A 16,769-nucleotide genomic window follows, 5' to 3' on the forward strand; every position below is an offset into this window, starting at 1 on the left:
GTTCTGTTTTATTGTATAGGCACCTTTCCCAATATTTATTGTATTTACTACAAGGAGTTTATAGATGGGAATATTGTATGGTTTTACTTCTCTACCCACAGACCTGCAGGTGGGGAGCATAAGGCCCAGACGGAACTCTTGGAAACCTTGCTGAAACGTATGAATGTTTCTGTAGTCATGTTGTATGTCCATATTGCAGTATTTTATGAAACTGACAGTTTTGCAATTGCATTGCAATTTATACTCATTAACAATTGTGCTTTTATTAAATTTGCTTTTTGTTGAACTGGATTGCCTGCACACAAACACACAGCAAAAATAACCATATAATTTTTAAAAGTGGATCTATACTACTTTTCCTTTGCTGCTTGATTGGTCTGTCCCAACAAAAATCCTAATCTTAATCTCATCTATCTCCTTGCCATCAAAACATTCAATTGCTTTCTCTTGTCTTCTGGGTTTAATGTGTATACCCTCCCCCAACCCCCCCAAACAAAAATTCTACTAGATATATGGAACTATTTAGGCCAGGGGTGTTAAACTGCCAGCCCACGGGCTGGATGCATCATAGCGAAACTGTGCCCACCCCATTGCCGGCAATGGCAAAAAAGTCGCGATACGTCACGTCATGTGACGTTGTGAGTTTGACACCCCTGATATAGGCACTCCTGACAAACTGAAAGTTTCAGTGAATTCCTAAATGAACAGAAGCTCACAACTGTCCATACAATATGACAACTGCAAATCTGCAAGTATATTTATTATTTACAGATTCATAAGAAAATGAGACAAGAATACATTATTTTTCTATGTGGACTAGATTTAATGATAAGCTTTATTGAGTAAATGCCATACAGGTATTTATTCATAAGCAAAGCTTTAGATTCATATCTTATGAGATGACAATGGAATGTATGAATGCAAACATTTATTTAAAATTGTTTTAGAAAATAATAAGTGAACAGGGGAGGAATTATGAAATATTTCAAATGTGTATGAAGGTTGGTTGCCTCTGATAGCAGTACAGGTTTGCATGGGTTTAATGAAATGTTTAGTGTAATGGCTCAACACATCCATGGAGAACATGTAGTGCCCCCTTGTGTTGTCAGAAAAGATCACTCGGTTGAGATGTGAATACTTCCCAACCAATCTGTACATTTGTTTCCTGTCAATCCAAATGATCTGCAGCAAGTACTGGATGAATGACACAATAAAGAGACTGGATCTAAATATTAGTTTATCAGAGACTAAAACTCTGTGTTAGTGGAGATAGAGGGTACAATCCACCATTTACATTCAACTAACCAGTGTTTCTTTGACACACAAAACTTTCAGAACACTTTTTCTGTTCTCCCTTTTCTAAACCTCTCCCTTTACTTACACATCCATGTTCTGTATGACTGCTAGCAGTTCTGGGCTACAAGAATCTAGATCAGGTTTTGTGTTTCTTGGCTGCCATCTACTGATCCTCCAGAATGGAGATGTATATGATAGTTCTAGCTTCTACTGGACTGCAGTAGACACAGAGAATACACCTCCTCCCCAAGACGGATGGAAGCAAATTCTCCTTCTCTGCAATACCTCCTTCCCTTTTCACTCCCCGCCTTCCTTTTAGGGAAGAAGGCAAGAGAACTTGCTAGCTAAGCCAGAAAATCACATGTACAGAAAGAGGCTTTTCTGGAGTCCAATGATGCCACGTGGACCAAGTGTAAGGAACTCAGTTTAGTCAGATGTTCATTCTTTGCTCACTATCAGTATTAGATTTACTCTCAGAAACTGAGCACATTTGAGACCAGGCAGTGGATACTTAATGCTGTTGGATCTAGCAAGTCTCTCTTAAGATACACCATGATCTCCTTTAAGGCCATGGGCAATGCCCCCCTCTACAACAAGGCATTAGCAGTCTCCCAGATCCAGGAACTAATCATCTTCCCAGCTACACAAAGGAGCCAGGAAGGACAAAGATCCAGCCCACTGATGAGAAAGGACGTCTTAGAGAGCACCCTCTCCACCATCAGAGTAAGCCAAAATGCATCCCAGAGGACATCACAAAACAAGGCATTAGCCTAGGCTTTGTTTATGTGAAGTCAAGACTCAAGTGCATCTGAGTGATATTAGTAAAAAACTGATCAGTGGCCAGGTAGGAATGAGAGGTTAGGCACCATAAATACAGCTGCTGATCAACAACCACTGACATAAGAAAAAAATTTTTTTTATGGAGTAGGTCTGAATCTTGGCCTGAAACTATGCTGACATCAGGTTTATTTTTTTTACTTTTTCCAGTGATGCTTCAGACGTCGCTTGTTCTACTGCATCTCCCAGAGCCTTCAGTAAACCAAGAAACCATTCAGAATCTGAAAGCTTGGACATGGGATGGGATGGAACAGTATAGAACAGATTCTTTGGTCAACAAAAGGAAGAGTTTGGTGCAGTTTGAGGAACTATTTTTGCAAGCTGTTTTGAAGTATTTCCTTTTCTGGAACTTCCTTGTCCTTATAATCATGTACTCAGCCATTTTGACAAGATGTCACACACATTTGGCAAATAATTAAATCATCTCCTATTTCCAGTTGACTATATTTATTAAAAAAACCAAGGAGGAAGAAGTCAGATGCTTTAAGATTAAATAAAGACATATATGTATCTAAATCAAACTTACCAGGAATTTGAAACCTAAAGCAGGTTTCAGAGATGGCCTGGGAATTCAGTGTGGAATGTTCTTGACTTGTCAATAGTTCAAGGATAAAGGAAGACCTCATAATTTCTTCAGGGATGGGTAATATTAACTTTCAGAACAAGACTGAAAGTGCCTACCTAATCAATACTTGGGGAAAAAACTGATGTTGATATTCCTCCAGGTGATTTCTATTTACATTTAAAATAAAGTTGATGTTTGGGAAATAAGAAAGAAGTCAGTTTTGAACGTGTAGTAATGATGTCTTTTATTTATTTTTTTAGTCTAGTGTAACTGGGTTGGAGACCTCTAAGCATGTTCTTTGTCTGAATACAGAGGCTAGTAAGAAATAAGGAAACATTGCGTTTGTCACAAAACCTTGCATAATATGATGATGAAATACTGAACATATAAAAACAGGATTTATGTTAGGTTAGATGCAAATGACATTTAACTTAAATGACAAGATCATGGGTAGCACAATGTTTTTTAAATATTTTTTGATATTAATTTACTAAGAAAATATTTCTATTGTTTTGATTAGAAAGCCAAGGTAAACCAAGATATCTCTGCAAGGTAAAGACTTGTGCTATTATTTTGTCCAAAAGGGTTTTATAACAAATCTAAACATAAATTGAATTATTAACAATTCAATCAAAAAAATCCAGTCTGAAATGAAAATAAAAAAGTCTAATATGTACCTGAATATGTTTAACTTATTAAAAAAAGATCTTTTCCCGTTACAGGAGAAATGCCCAAAGGCAACATAATCAAATTCAAGAGATTCCTTTTTTCTCTACCCTGCCATCCTACAGACTCTACTCTTCAAGTATGCATATGTGCTTAGTTTAATGTATTAAGTTAAAATTCAATAATAATCAAAAGAAATAAAGTTTTTATACACAAATGCACACAGAAACGTAAAATTTGTCAGTATCATTCCATGCTGCTCAATATTTAATTCTTTTTAAAAAGTTGACTCAAACATCCCTCTGTACTTAATTCCAGCCTAAGCAGCAGTAGATAATAAAACCTAAGGGTCTCATTAGGATTAGAAGCAAGGCAACCATCCAGAGGAACAAGCTGCAGAAAACTACAGTTTAAAACTTGCTTAGCTTTTGGTAACTGATAACAGCTAGCAAATTTTGAAATTAAAACTCAAAAGAAAGAGTATAGTTTTTCAACACAATGCTGGGATAACTCCAAAGCACACTGTAATTCTTTTAGCGGAACTTTAAAACAAGCACTTGTGGAATTAAAATTGATATTTGCACTCAAAAATATGGATTCAAGCTGCCTCATTTTAAAATACTGAGCACAGCATCTTTATTCCCATTGTTCAGATATTGGCAGGAGGAACCACAAATGTTAGGAATAAGTACTGACAGAGATGGAGCACATGGAGTTCTTCAGCCCTGCTGCCTGCCAGCATGTTGCTTCCAAAACATTCTCCATGGATGGATGTTGCCGTAAGCCTCAACAGAAAGATATTCTATTCCTGCGGTAAACTGTTCTTACTTTCATGTGAGACTGGGACTTTCAGTGCACTATTGCTGTGAAATGTGGTTATCCATCTAAAAATCATTATGAAATGCTAACATCAAAGGAGTTATCATGATGGTTTCTTTCCCTTCTTCCTATGTTTGGTTCTTCAACAAAACAAGGGGGGAAAATACAGTACCGGAAGCGTTTTAGCAAATGATATTACATTGGCCACGCTTAGCATGCATTACACTGTATAAATTGTCAAGAACTATATATGCAACTGTAAATGTATTTAACAATTAACACCAATAAAAAAGGGAAATAACAATAACTGGTATCCAATGTTCCAAAGACTGGATAATATCTAAGAGTTATAATTCTTAAAATCCAAGCAATGTATTCACCCTGAAACTTTTAGCTTTGGCTTCATTACTTGTTGCAAGAATTTAAGATTAATCATAAATCAGCTTTAAGACTAATGTTAATGATATGGCAATCGCTTAGGAACCTAATTAGCACCATTCCCTGCTTACAAAGTTATTAACACTTCAGAATGAATATACTGGCAGGGATCCAGAATTGATCTATGCAGATCAACAATCTACTTAGCTACAGATCCATGTTAATCTAAAAGAATGCGACACCAAAGAAATGTGCACATTAAGAATCTTCATTTATCAGCAAGGGTTCCACCTCCAAGGCCACTGAACCAAGTCTCTTGTTTTGTTGTCTGTATATAATGAATTGAGCAATTATCTGGATCTAAAGTTAAGAGAAATGTTATTGAGGTCAAACAAAAGCAATTTGAAAATGAAAATGGCATAATTTAAGAAAAATTAAAAAAAACTACTCTTACCACTCGTATACAAAAACAAGGAAATATACAAAAACAAATTCATATATAGACTGCTTATCCCTTCTCTGGAGCTGGACAAGAAAATGTTCCTTGCTTCCAGGGCTGCAATAGGTAACTGCATGAGGATAAGAGAGAAAGGCAAACACACACACATGGGAGGGGGAGGGAGATTTTCTGCTTTGAAATAAAAATATTGGGAAATATACATCACTGGGAAATATACAGGTCCTTGACTTATGACCACAATTGAGCCCAAAAGTTTTGTTGCTAAGTGAGACAGTTCTTAAGTGAGTTCTGCTCCATTTTACAATCTTTCTTGCTGCAGCTGTCAAATGAATCGCTGCAGTTGTTAAGTTAGTAACACAGTTGTTAAGTGACTCTGGCTTCCCCATTAACTCTGCTTGGCAGAAGGTCGCAAAAGGGGATCACGTGACCCTGAGACACTGCAACGGTCATAAATATGAATTAGTTGCCAAGCATCTGAATTATGATCTCGTGACCGCAGGGATGCTGCAACAGTCGTGTGGAAAATGATCCTAAGTCACTTTTTTCAGTGCCGTTGTAACTTTGAAAGGTCACTAAATGAACTGTTGTAAATCGAGGACTACCTGTGTAGCTTCTTGTCTTTTTGATACTTCTAGCTCAAACATAAAGCCCCTTAACTTCTATATTAACAGTTTTCAAAATAGCCTACAGGAGGGAAAGGTATACAGTACTTCAGTAAACTTCTTTCTGCTAAGTGGGCTTGCTTGCAAAATCAACCAAAGAACAGACTCTTTTTATTGCTTTGCTATGAGAAAGAAACTATTGCAACAAGAACACTGAACTCAACAAAATTACCTGCTACCAGCTGTTAGAATATAACAATTACAGTGTGGAGAATAAGAAAAATGTATTGAGTTATACATTAAATAAAGCTTATCAGTAAGCACTGGTATTTTATGAAGGATTAAGACAATGGGAAAGGAAAAACAGTTTGAATATTAAATTATATTTTAAACATTTTACTTACAATTACAAGCTAGAGATTCAGCACTGAAGACATTAGTTTTTTATATTATGCTAGATTTATGTAATAAGAAAGTTTAAAAATGGGGATACAAATGTTAGAATAAAGCCAATTTGCAGAACCACAATATATTATTAAAATTTCATTCAGAAAATGTTCACGTATGGTCTACCAAGTAAATGCAGGACTATTTGTAGATAAGTCCTAAATAATGAAATGTTATTAAGAGTTCTTAAGGAGACAGGGAAATAATCACCAAAGTCAAATAAACATTTACTTTAAGATTTTTCCCCCCCAATGTTAGCTCTTTGTTAGCTCACTTTAGGTCCTTGTTATATTAGAGAAACAATGAAAATATATAAACATGGAAATGAGTTCACTCAGTTTTTATAATTTAATAAGAACTTAGGTTTACTTCCCAAGAAATGTTCTTTTTGATTTTATAGTTACAGCATAGGATACAAACAATTTTTTAACCCAAAGATTAGCAGATTCAAGCTATATATAAAAACAAGTTCGCATCTTAACTAAAATGTCTACATATATATTCTGTTCTGCAATAACAATAAAACTTATACCAACTGATCAGAAATCTGATGACGAAAACTAGCAGTCCTCCTTATCAATTACTATTACATGTAAAACCCTGAAAATATTTCAGATAAATTACTTTATCATTTGTCAACAAAGTCCTATTAATTTAATTAAGAATTAACAAGATTATCAATTTTCATTAGAAAAAGGATACAAAAATATCTAGTAGCAATACTCCAAAGCTCCCAATAAACCAAGGGAGATGATGCCAGAAATAAAGCCTTATAAGATATTGTGTTGCAGGCACCTTTAAGACAAGACTCAGGCCATATGTGCCGTTTCCTATCATGGCTAATGCAAACAAAAGATAAGATGTCCCATCTGTCGATCTTCTTTGGAACTAAAGGATAATATAGCAAAGCAGTGTTAAAGGTAATTTATCATGTATCTGAAATAACTGTTTCATGACCATTGTAAGCTTTTGAATTCACGTTGTCCACAGTTCCTATTCAACACAAAAATAAGAACACAGGAAGCTACATTAATCAAATATAGTGAAATTGGACATAGATGAAACTGGAGTCTAGTATGTCCTTCCTTAAATCTTCCAAAATTAAAAAAAAACCACCAATTGGAATCATTCTTATTTATTATTCCATATTTAGCATTAATAAATTAGTGGTCATTAAAAGAATGGAAAAATGGGGTAGAATTGAAAAGGTGACTGAGAAACTTGAATCCTGAATAAAAGCACTCAACATTACAATCTTTCCTTGAAAGGCTCCATTTGTAAAAAAAATATTCAAGATTAATCTCAAATGCAGATCTACAGCCTTGTCATCTCTAATCTCAGGAAATTTTTAATGACTCAGCATAAATAATTTCTATTAAAACTATCAGTTTTTGTTGGATACTGAAGAAATTGTTATAATTATTCCAATCCTGTTTCTTTTTTTAATCAGTGAAATCTAGCATTGCTCTCAATAAACTGAAATGAAATGGAAGTCCCCTGTTAAAACCAGTAAGCACTTAGCAAATTCAGCTTATTTCAAACATAGCTCAACCGATATTGCTCTATTTACTGATCATTTGCATAATTTTTAAGGTTTTTATTTTTAAATAGCAAATGGATGATTTGTAATTTTGGATATGAAAATAATATGTGATAATATGCGTGACATGGTCTACAGTGATTTTAGAAGTGAGATTGTAATTCATCATTCACTTTACCTATGAATGTTATAGGTAGCCACATTATCTTCAGAACCAATAAACTTACATTTTTATAGAGCTGAGGAATTCTAGATCCCAAGTAAAACACACACGATATATAGCCACAAACAAAGCCTGATGTTTCAACAATGCCGTGAGACTTCTGAAGAGTTAACAAATAGAAAACTATTAAAATTTGCAGGAGGCAATTCTAAAATAACGTGAATAGCATGCTAGATATTAAAACAGTGAATATGGCAATGCTTGTCAAAACTGGAAACTGAGTATTCTAAACCTTAGGGCTATTAGATATTTTCTATATAATTTGAGTTTGACGCAATCATTACAAATACTTTATAGTTCAGACTTCTGGTTTTGTGCCGTAGTTCATGGCCGAGGGACTACGGAGGTCCGCACCCCACGGCAAGTTTCACCCTGCCAGGAGACCCTAAATGGGTCTAAAGTTGCCCCAGAGAGGCAACAAAGAAAGAGGGGCGCCCCAATGATCGTGGAACAATGGCGGTCATCCTGTGTGATCCAGGGGAAGCCCTCTAACCCGACAGGAGAAAGGTTGGCCACACCTTGGTGATCAGCTCAAGCTACTTGCACCCAAAATCCAAAGGCACCAACCAGAACAACGGTGAACAGTGTGCTTGAAAGTGGGTGAGGAATTCGATCTTTTCTCTCCTATTAAACTGTTAAAACTCCATACCAGAAAAAGTATTGATGAAATTATATATATATAAAAAATAACTCTTTGCTTCAAAAGTTGGAAAATGAACAGCTACTGACACCTAGAGGAGGATTAGAGAAAACTATAGCTGATTCAAAATTTGGCAAGACGCCCAGAAATAGCAAAAAAAAACAGCTGGGAACATAGGATTGGGCTATTTAATACAGAGTGAAACTATATATGTTTAGAAACTGCTGACCTTCTGGAATTATAAACACACTGAGCTGCATTTTTAAGTTTAAGAACTGTTTGCAAAGAAAGAAAAACTTTGGCCTTTGGCTAATCTTCTACAGGGGAAGTTACTGGAAAGCTTTCAGGTGGTTAAACACTTCGGACTGAAATCTTGGCTGGATGATAATCATAAGACCCCTGAAAAGAAGAACTGTTACAAAACGCTGTTTTTAGTGGTGCTTTGAAAGGGCTCGCAACTTGGGTGTCCTCCTGGATTCACGGCTCAACTTGATCATCTAACGGCCGTGACCAGGGGGGCCTTCGCACAGGTTTGCCTAGTGCGCCAGTTGTGCCCCTTTTTGGACCGAGATGCCCTATGCACGGTTACCCATGCCCTTGTCACTTCTCGTTTGGATTACTGCAATGCTCTTTACATGGGGCTGCCCCTGAAGAGCACCCGGAGGCTTCAACTGGTGCAGAATGTGGCCGCGCGGGTGCTTATGGGGGTATCTCGGTACTCCCATGCTACACCACTCCTGCGCGAGCTGCATTGGCTTCTGGTTGCCCTCCGGGTGTGATTCAAGTTGCTGGTTTAAAGCCCTACATGGCTTAGGCCCGGGGTACTTGCGAGACCACTTGCTGCCATTGTCAACCTCCCATCACCCGGTTCGCTCCCACAGAGTCGGCCTCCTCAGGGTGCCGTTGGCCAGGCAATGCCGGCTGGCGACCCCCAGGGGGAGAGCCTTCTCTGTGGGTGCGCCGACCCACTAGAATGAATTGCCCCTGGAGCTGCGGACGACCCCTGACCTTCAGTGCTTCCGCCGTGACCTGAAGACATGGTTGTTCCAACAAGCGGGCCTGGACTGACTACGGTTTTAATTAGCTTTTACTGGTTTTAAAATTGTCATATAATTATTGTATTTATTGTTTAATTCTTTTTAAAATTTTCTATTTTATGTTTTTAATTTTTATTGTTGTGCACCACCCTGAGTCCTTAGGGAGAAGGGCGGCATATAAATTTAATAAAGTAAATAAATAAATAAATTGAAAATGTATTGGATTAAAAAAACCATATATACAGATAAGAACTACACAAGATTTGGTTGTTTGGATTCTAAGATGAGCCTTGGTGGAGCAGTGGGCTAATGCCTCCTTAAGTAACACCAGCTGCCTGCAATTAGTGCAGGCTCGCATCCCACCAGGCTCAAGGTTGACTCAGCCTTCCATCCTTCCGAGGTAGGTAAAATGAGGACTCAGATTGTTGGGGGCAATTAAGCTGACTTTGTAATAATGCCGCTTGGGGGTGTGTGAAAGCCCTAATAAGCAGGCATATACATAGAATGAAGGCTACTGCTAAGCTTGTAAGCCGCCCTGAGTCTTCGGAGAAGGGCGGGATATAAATGGAATTAAAATAAAAAATAAATAAAGCTAATTAAAGAGACTATGGCACCGGTGAAAGATTACTTAGAGGAGGGAGACAAAATGGAAGTTGTATATTTATCTAAAAGTGACAGAAAACCACGCCTAACACCTTCTCCTGAAGACCCCAGCATGGAACATCAGAGATCTGCAGGAATAATGACTCAAGACAAAGCAAATACATTCCAGGGGAAAATATATGCAATATATGCAATGCTGTGATAGATTCAAATGACAATTTGAGATTAAAAACAACTTTGATCACATAAATGAACATATTTCTAACCTAAACTCACAATTAAACACTCAAAAAATGACAATAAAGAATGAACAAATAAATCAGACAATAGAATACAAATCAGAGGAAAAAACTTAAATATGAGCTACAAATGAAGACAACTACAACGTAATACAAACAAAAGAAAATCTGCAAAATTTTGCTATAACAAAGGAAATAAAAAAGATGCTTTATCTTCCAGGACTTCAAAACAAACCTGAGGACAAAAAGGACGATTTAATAACATGGATTAAAGAGCTGTCAGAAGAATCATTAAAATGTGGGAGAGAAAAAGCGAATATTCTACTTGATTTGTCTTTTTTATCTCCAACAATAACTACAAAAATACAACCTGGCAAGCTAAACCTACTGATTTGGAAAGCGACCTGGCAAAAGAAGAAGATTAGAACTAGATTTAAGAGATGTGATCCAACTTACCAGATGGAATACTATATGACTAAACACCTGTTTGAATACAGTTAAAAATATAAAGTATGGATATAAAGAGGTCCTATAGTAAGATTGCTAGATGGCGTATTATATGATTAAATACTTGTTTGAGCATGGTCAGAAGAATAGACAAAGCTTGGACATAAAGGGGCCCTATAGTAAGAGGGATAAAATATATAAATAGTATAATATTTTTATAATATATGAAATGTAAAAATTTTGAGATAGTGTATTTGAATGAAAAGTTTGGATGTTCAAAGGTAATGAATTTTGAAAAAACTATGACTAATAAGAGTGGTTTCAATACTGAGGAGAAATTAAACAAATAAGAATCTTGAAAACAGGACATAGAATGACTTAATAAGATGACTTCTATAAATACAATTAAAACATAAGCTGATTAGAAAAGATGTTATATGTTGATGTTATTGTTATATGTATAAATATTAGAAAAATGTTTATACCCAACTCTATATGTATTGAAAGTACTAAGAATTATATTTCTTTAATGTAGACAAAAGGAGAATATTGCTGGAAGAAGAGAGGATCAAGGAAATATATTACCAACATATTGATCAATTATAAAAATTAATTATTATTGTTTTAAATATATGAACCCAGACAACACATTGTTCACTAAGCACTAAAGATTGTTACTGTAAAAAATTAATAAAATACATTAAAAATACTTTATAGTTCATAAATATTAAGATAAGTACTCCCTCAGGTACAGTTCACCTTCTGAGGATTATAGTGATATGTCTACAGAGTTGTCTTTGCAAAATATAGAAAGGGTTTGCTGCTGTCTTCTTCCAGAATGTTTTTTTCCCAACTTCCATTATAGCCTACAGCAGGGGTAGGCAACCTTGGCTCTTTTATGACTCGTGGACTTCAACTCCCAGAATTCCTGAGCCAGCCAGGAGTCATAAAAGAACCAAGGTTGCCTACCCCTGGCCTACAGTCATGGGATTTCCCATCCAAGTACTAACTAGCTCCATTTCTATCTAGGGTTTTGTTTTTGTTTTGGGAGATCAGTCAACGTCAGCTTGCCTAATGTATCTATGTGACAAATTTGACAGTAATTTAAAACAAGGATTTACCTTATTGGATCCCAAAATAGTATTCTGGACTTTATTTCTCATTAATAGCTGAGTAGGTAAGAGCAAACAGAGTAGTAAGCATATCATGACCCAGGCTATACAAGAATACTTCATTCCGCCTTGAAAGACAAATGAAAAATAGGGCAAACAAAGTATTTGATTGCTTTAAAAAAAACTGTTTGCAATATAATTGGTAATATTCTAATATACTTGAGCAGCATAGGGTTTTTATATTGACTCAAATGTTTTATCATCATTGATCTTACAGGAGACATTTTGCAATAACTCTATGTAGCAGCAGTAATGTTTATTTGTTCAATGTCTAGTAAAATTTTAAAATATACAACACAAAAGTAAAATCAAAGGGATGAAATAAAATACCAGCATAACAAGGAGGTTGAAAAGATGTAAGATAACCTATTATAATTATATGTTAATTAACTGGGCAGATGTAAATCTAAAATATTGCAATATATAAAATAAAAACACACGTCACCTAAAACATAGTAAACTGAAGTGATAAATAATATAAAAGTGGTTATTCCAGGGACCAGTTTTTTCTTATTTTCATTGCGCAACTCAACATTTGGTTACTGACCAAGTAATCACGGATTTTGAATCTTCCAGATGATTCACATACAAATAATCTGGCCTTCCTTGGAATTTAAATATTAGGGGAAGAACATAAGTAGACCTGAAATCCTTATAGAATTTATAGTGCAAAAAAACATGAAAAATAGGTTTGAATTCCTTGTAATCAAATGGGCAGGCATGCTTGGTTAATGGGGTTCTGAAGTATCTGCCTCACACCAATGCAGATGGTAAAATATGCTATCCTCAACCTGGGGAAAGTTAAGATTTTGTAAGTATTTACTGCTCCTTCTTCACTGTATCCAATTTCTGTTATATTGGGGCAACCTATTATTTTAGCTTCCTCATACCCTTTATCCTTTACTTGGTCATATCCTAAAGAAATTAGGAATACTCTGGAAAACCTGCACAATGCCAGCTTCTGCTCAGCAGCCTATTTCCAGGATTAAGGAAAATTATTTGTTAAAAGTAGAGGGGTTAGCCCAGTTTGAAAGAATTGGATTTTCAGCAATTAATTCATTCACTTCCTTCATCCCTTAACCTGGATTATGGCATTCCTATCTTAAGCCTTAACTGGGTGTTTGCTGTTCCATTGGGAGCAGCAAGGACTGAGTTCAAGAATTTTGTTTGCACCAATTCCAGTGCATCCTTCTTTGCATAAATGACCACTTGTGCATTGTAAAACATTTAGGCCAGTGAACTGACCTGCAGGACTAATTGGTCTCTCTTTATCTAGAAAAAGCACTTTATAGTAATTGAAGATCTAACGGTTAGCTACGTTACTTAATTCTGGTGCTCATTGCAAGTTCCTTTAGAATGGAAAACCACTGCAAAGAATATGCTCTACTATGTCCATACTTGAGTGTCTCTAGCAAAGACCAGATTTTTAGATTTCTCAAAATTTACAACCAGTTGATTTTGTCTGCAGTACCATAATATTGCTGCCATTGTTCTTTTCAACCCTATATAAGGTTTGTGAAATTATGGCAGTTTCCTCAGCATGGAGGAGTATAGGAATTTTGCACCTTGATAGTTTAGAAGTCTGGGTTATGAAAAAGGTCTATCACTGAATTGACATATATGTTCAAAAAAGAGGGGATAAAAATACATCCCTAATACATAGAACAATCAATATGTCACAGAGGGACCTTTGGGGATTACACCTCACTCTTATATCCTTATGGGAGACAGGAACTGCCTTATGCTGCCTTATGCTGTTGAAATGAAGTAAGATCACAAATGATGTTAAATGCATGGCACTAATGGAATGTGATATATACTTCCTTTTTGTTGGCTAATACATACAGCTGTTACTGTACACAAATTCATGCTGTAATTTGCCAAGTCAACAAAATATCCTTCAGCAACCAGGCTAGTGATGAGTTATTCAGGCTTTTAGCTTTATCTTGATCTTGTCAACATGTTTTTTCTGCTGACGTTTCATGTACACTATTCTAAAATTACAGAATTATAAATGCAACAATCTTAATCTTGCCCTATAACTCCATCATGCCATTTAAATTTGCATAGTTTGGGCAGTTTGAAATGTCACACATAAATATTGAACAAATTACACACTACTACAAAAATCTCAATTGAAAACACTTACATTTTGTTATCTTCTGATTTTTTAACTTATAGTAGAAAAACTGAGTTATCACAATTATGTCCATGTTAATATAAAAAATTGCAGTTACAGTCTGGAAAAAAGTAAAAAGAATCAAGCATAATTTCTTATATCAATTGATAGAATATATAATAATATACATATCAAAAGTTTTACTCACTCAGTCTTGTTCTTTTCTTTTTAGAGAAGATTCAATAAAAAGAACATTCAAAAGTGCTTATTTATGTGTATTAGCCACTGTCAAGTGTAATACAGCTAAATTTACCTGTATTGGAAGTTGATTTGTCAAATAGCACCCAATAAAATTGGTGAGGTCTCCTGCAAGCCAACAGAGCAGAAAACCCAAAGACAGTGCTTGCTCCACTTTTCCATTCTGGTAGGCTACATAGAGTTGACTGGGGGGAAAAAAACAAACAACAGAACTGTCCAGCAATTCAGAGTTCATAAAATGCATGTCAGTCAACACAGATAAAAGCAAAGATAAGGGCAGTATAGAGAAGTAAAGAGCCCTCTGAAATAGAACTGAATAGACCCATATAATATCGACAGTAATTATTTTCAGAGTACAAGAAATACCTTCTCTTTCAGGTTATTAATTAATTTGTGAAGACAATTAATAGTACGGGTAAGTCCCTTATGACCATTCATTTAACAACTGTTTGAATGTACATTGTTGAAAAAAAAGTGACTTGTGGCTGCTCTTTCCACTTCTGACCATTGCAACATTATCAAAATTTGAGTGCTTGACAGCTGGTTTAACAACCACAGTGATTTGCTTAACAACTGTGGCAAAAAAGGTTGTAGAATCAGATGCTGTAATGACTGTATTGCTTAGTGACAGACGTTCCAGTTCCAACTGTGGTTAAGTATCTAGGACTTCCTGTATTCATAGTGTACAAACAAGGAATGAATTTGTTCTTCTCGTCCTGTTTTGTGGCAAACTCCACTTGCTTTGCACTGCACTCACTTCCTTCAAACAGCAAAGGTATCAATATATTCTTCTCTTTAGGTCTGAGAGATAGTGACTTGCTCCAAGTTGGCTTCCATGTCCAAGGAAGGACTAGAACTTGGCTCTCCCCATTTCTAGTCCAGCCCCTTAACTACTACACCATAATGGCTTTCTATGAGCAAACTATGGAAATTAAGGGATTATTCATTAGGATTTCATGACTGAGAAAACACTGAGCTATTGATTATTCTGGCTCATCCCATTGTGGAGGTTTTCCCCTCAAAACACACATAATCATAACGTGGAACTGAGTGCAGAAAGAGCCCCAGTGAATACAGAGCAATGTATCCCACATATGCCAAGAATGGTTATTTCTTGATTTTCAAAAAATAGTTGTGTATTCATTTTTCCTCCAAGATAAAGGAGGAGGAAACATTGTGTCCACTGCTCTTGTAGGAAGAGGTTTCAGATAACATAGATTGGTGTTTTCAAGACACAACCACAATAGAATAATTTATCAACCATCACAGTAACTTAAACAGAAGAAACATGCTGCTCCGGCTAATCTATTTATAATATGTAGAAAGAAACAGAAATCCATCAAAGAATAAACCAAAGTGGCAATTTCTGAGTAAAGCCTCAGGCAAGATTGCTCATGTATAAAGCTGAAAAATACTGAAAGATTTAAACTCACGGCAGTGCAGCAAACAGAAAACAGGCAATGGAGATCAGTCCCAGCAGAATGCTCCAGTACTCCCATGCATTCCTGACACATTCTCCAAGAAGATGCCAAATCCAGGGTGTTCCATTCAGACACAATTTCTTAGCCTCTACTGGAGAGATATTTAAAGCAGGGGGATGAAGCTCAAGAGCCATCTATTCAGGTTCAGGGATATTACTTCAAATTTGGCTCTGCTCTGAGCCCTATACAAATCCTTTTATCAATTTTGAATATGTTCTTTCCCTTGTCCAAGCTCCCACACAGAGAGGGATAATTTGCTTCAAACCTCACAGATGGGCCTGCAATTCAAACAAAATAACACACCCAGCATGAATACATCAATTTAAAAAGACAGATCCAAATTATTCTATTTGGACACATATGAAAGGCAAACTCAAAGCAAGGAAAATATTGTAGACATTAACCCACAGTGCTTAAACATTTTTGCAGATTGAAGTTGGACATTTTTGTACAGTTATTGTTCATTTTTAAGTCCAACACAAAAGTTTAAAAGCAGTTTAAAGCTCTTAATCCGGCAAAAAAAAATTAAACCTGTGGTTTCATAGTTAATAAAATTATATATATGACAGCAGTGGTGAAAAGCTGGGGATGTACCAGGGCCTGAAGGAGGAACTAGAGAGGATGTGGAAAGTAAAGGCCAAGAAAGTGATGGTAGGACCATTTGGGCTGTGACACCAAAACTGGAAAAGTGATTCCAACAGATCCCATGGACAACATCATAGCTCTCTGTCCAAAAGAGTGCAGTGCTAGGAACAGCCAAAATAACTGTATAGAACCCTCAAACTCCTGGGCCTCAGGTAGAAATCCGAGACTGATACCTGACATATACCTCTCATACAGATGGGAAGAGAATTTTTTTTGGAAAACAGGAATATTAGCAAATAGACATAACAGAAGAAAGGAAAAACAATTATCACATACATTTTTATTTTTTATAATA

General features: G+C 36.0%; 1 protein-coding gene across 1 annotated transcript; it reads right to left on the reverse strand.

Moving 5' to 3' along the window:
* Positions 1-4,505: 4,505 nt before the first annotated feature.
* On the reverse strand, positions 4,506-15,963 carry LOC308668870 (lysosomal amino acid transporter 1 homolog; the record flags this gene model as incomplete). Its single annotated transcript, XM_081329125.1, has 7 exons — positions 4,506-4,915; positions 6,773-6,958; positions 7,838-7,933; positions 11,921-12,039; positions 14,115-14,211; positions 14,404-14,533; positions 15,782-15,963. 7 exons carry the CDS (start codon positions 15,961-15,963, stop codon positions 4,820-4,822), a joined length of 906 nt encoding a protein of 301 aa, XP_081185251.1. The 3' UTR covers positions 4,506-4,819.
* Positions 15,964-16,769: the final 806 nt, after the last annotated feature.

Source organism: Vipera berus (assembly GCF_964194415.1).
Source record: "Vipera berus genome assembly, chromosome: 5".
In the NCBI taxonomy this organism is placed as follows: domain Eukaryota; kingdom Metazoa; phylum Chordata; class Lepidosauria; order Squamata; family Viperidae; genus Vipera; species Vipera berus.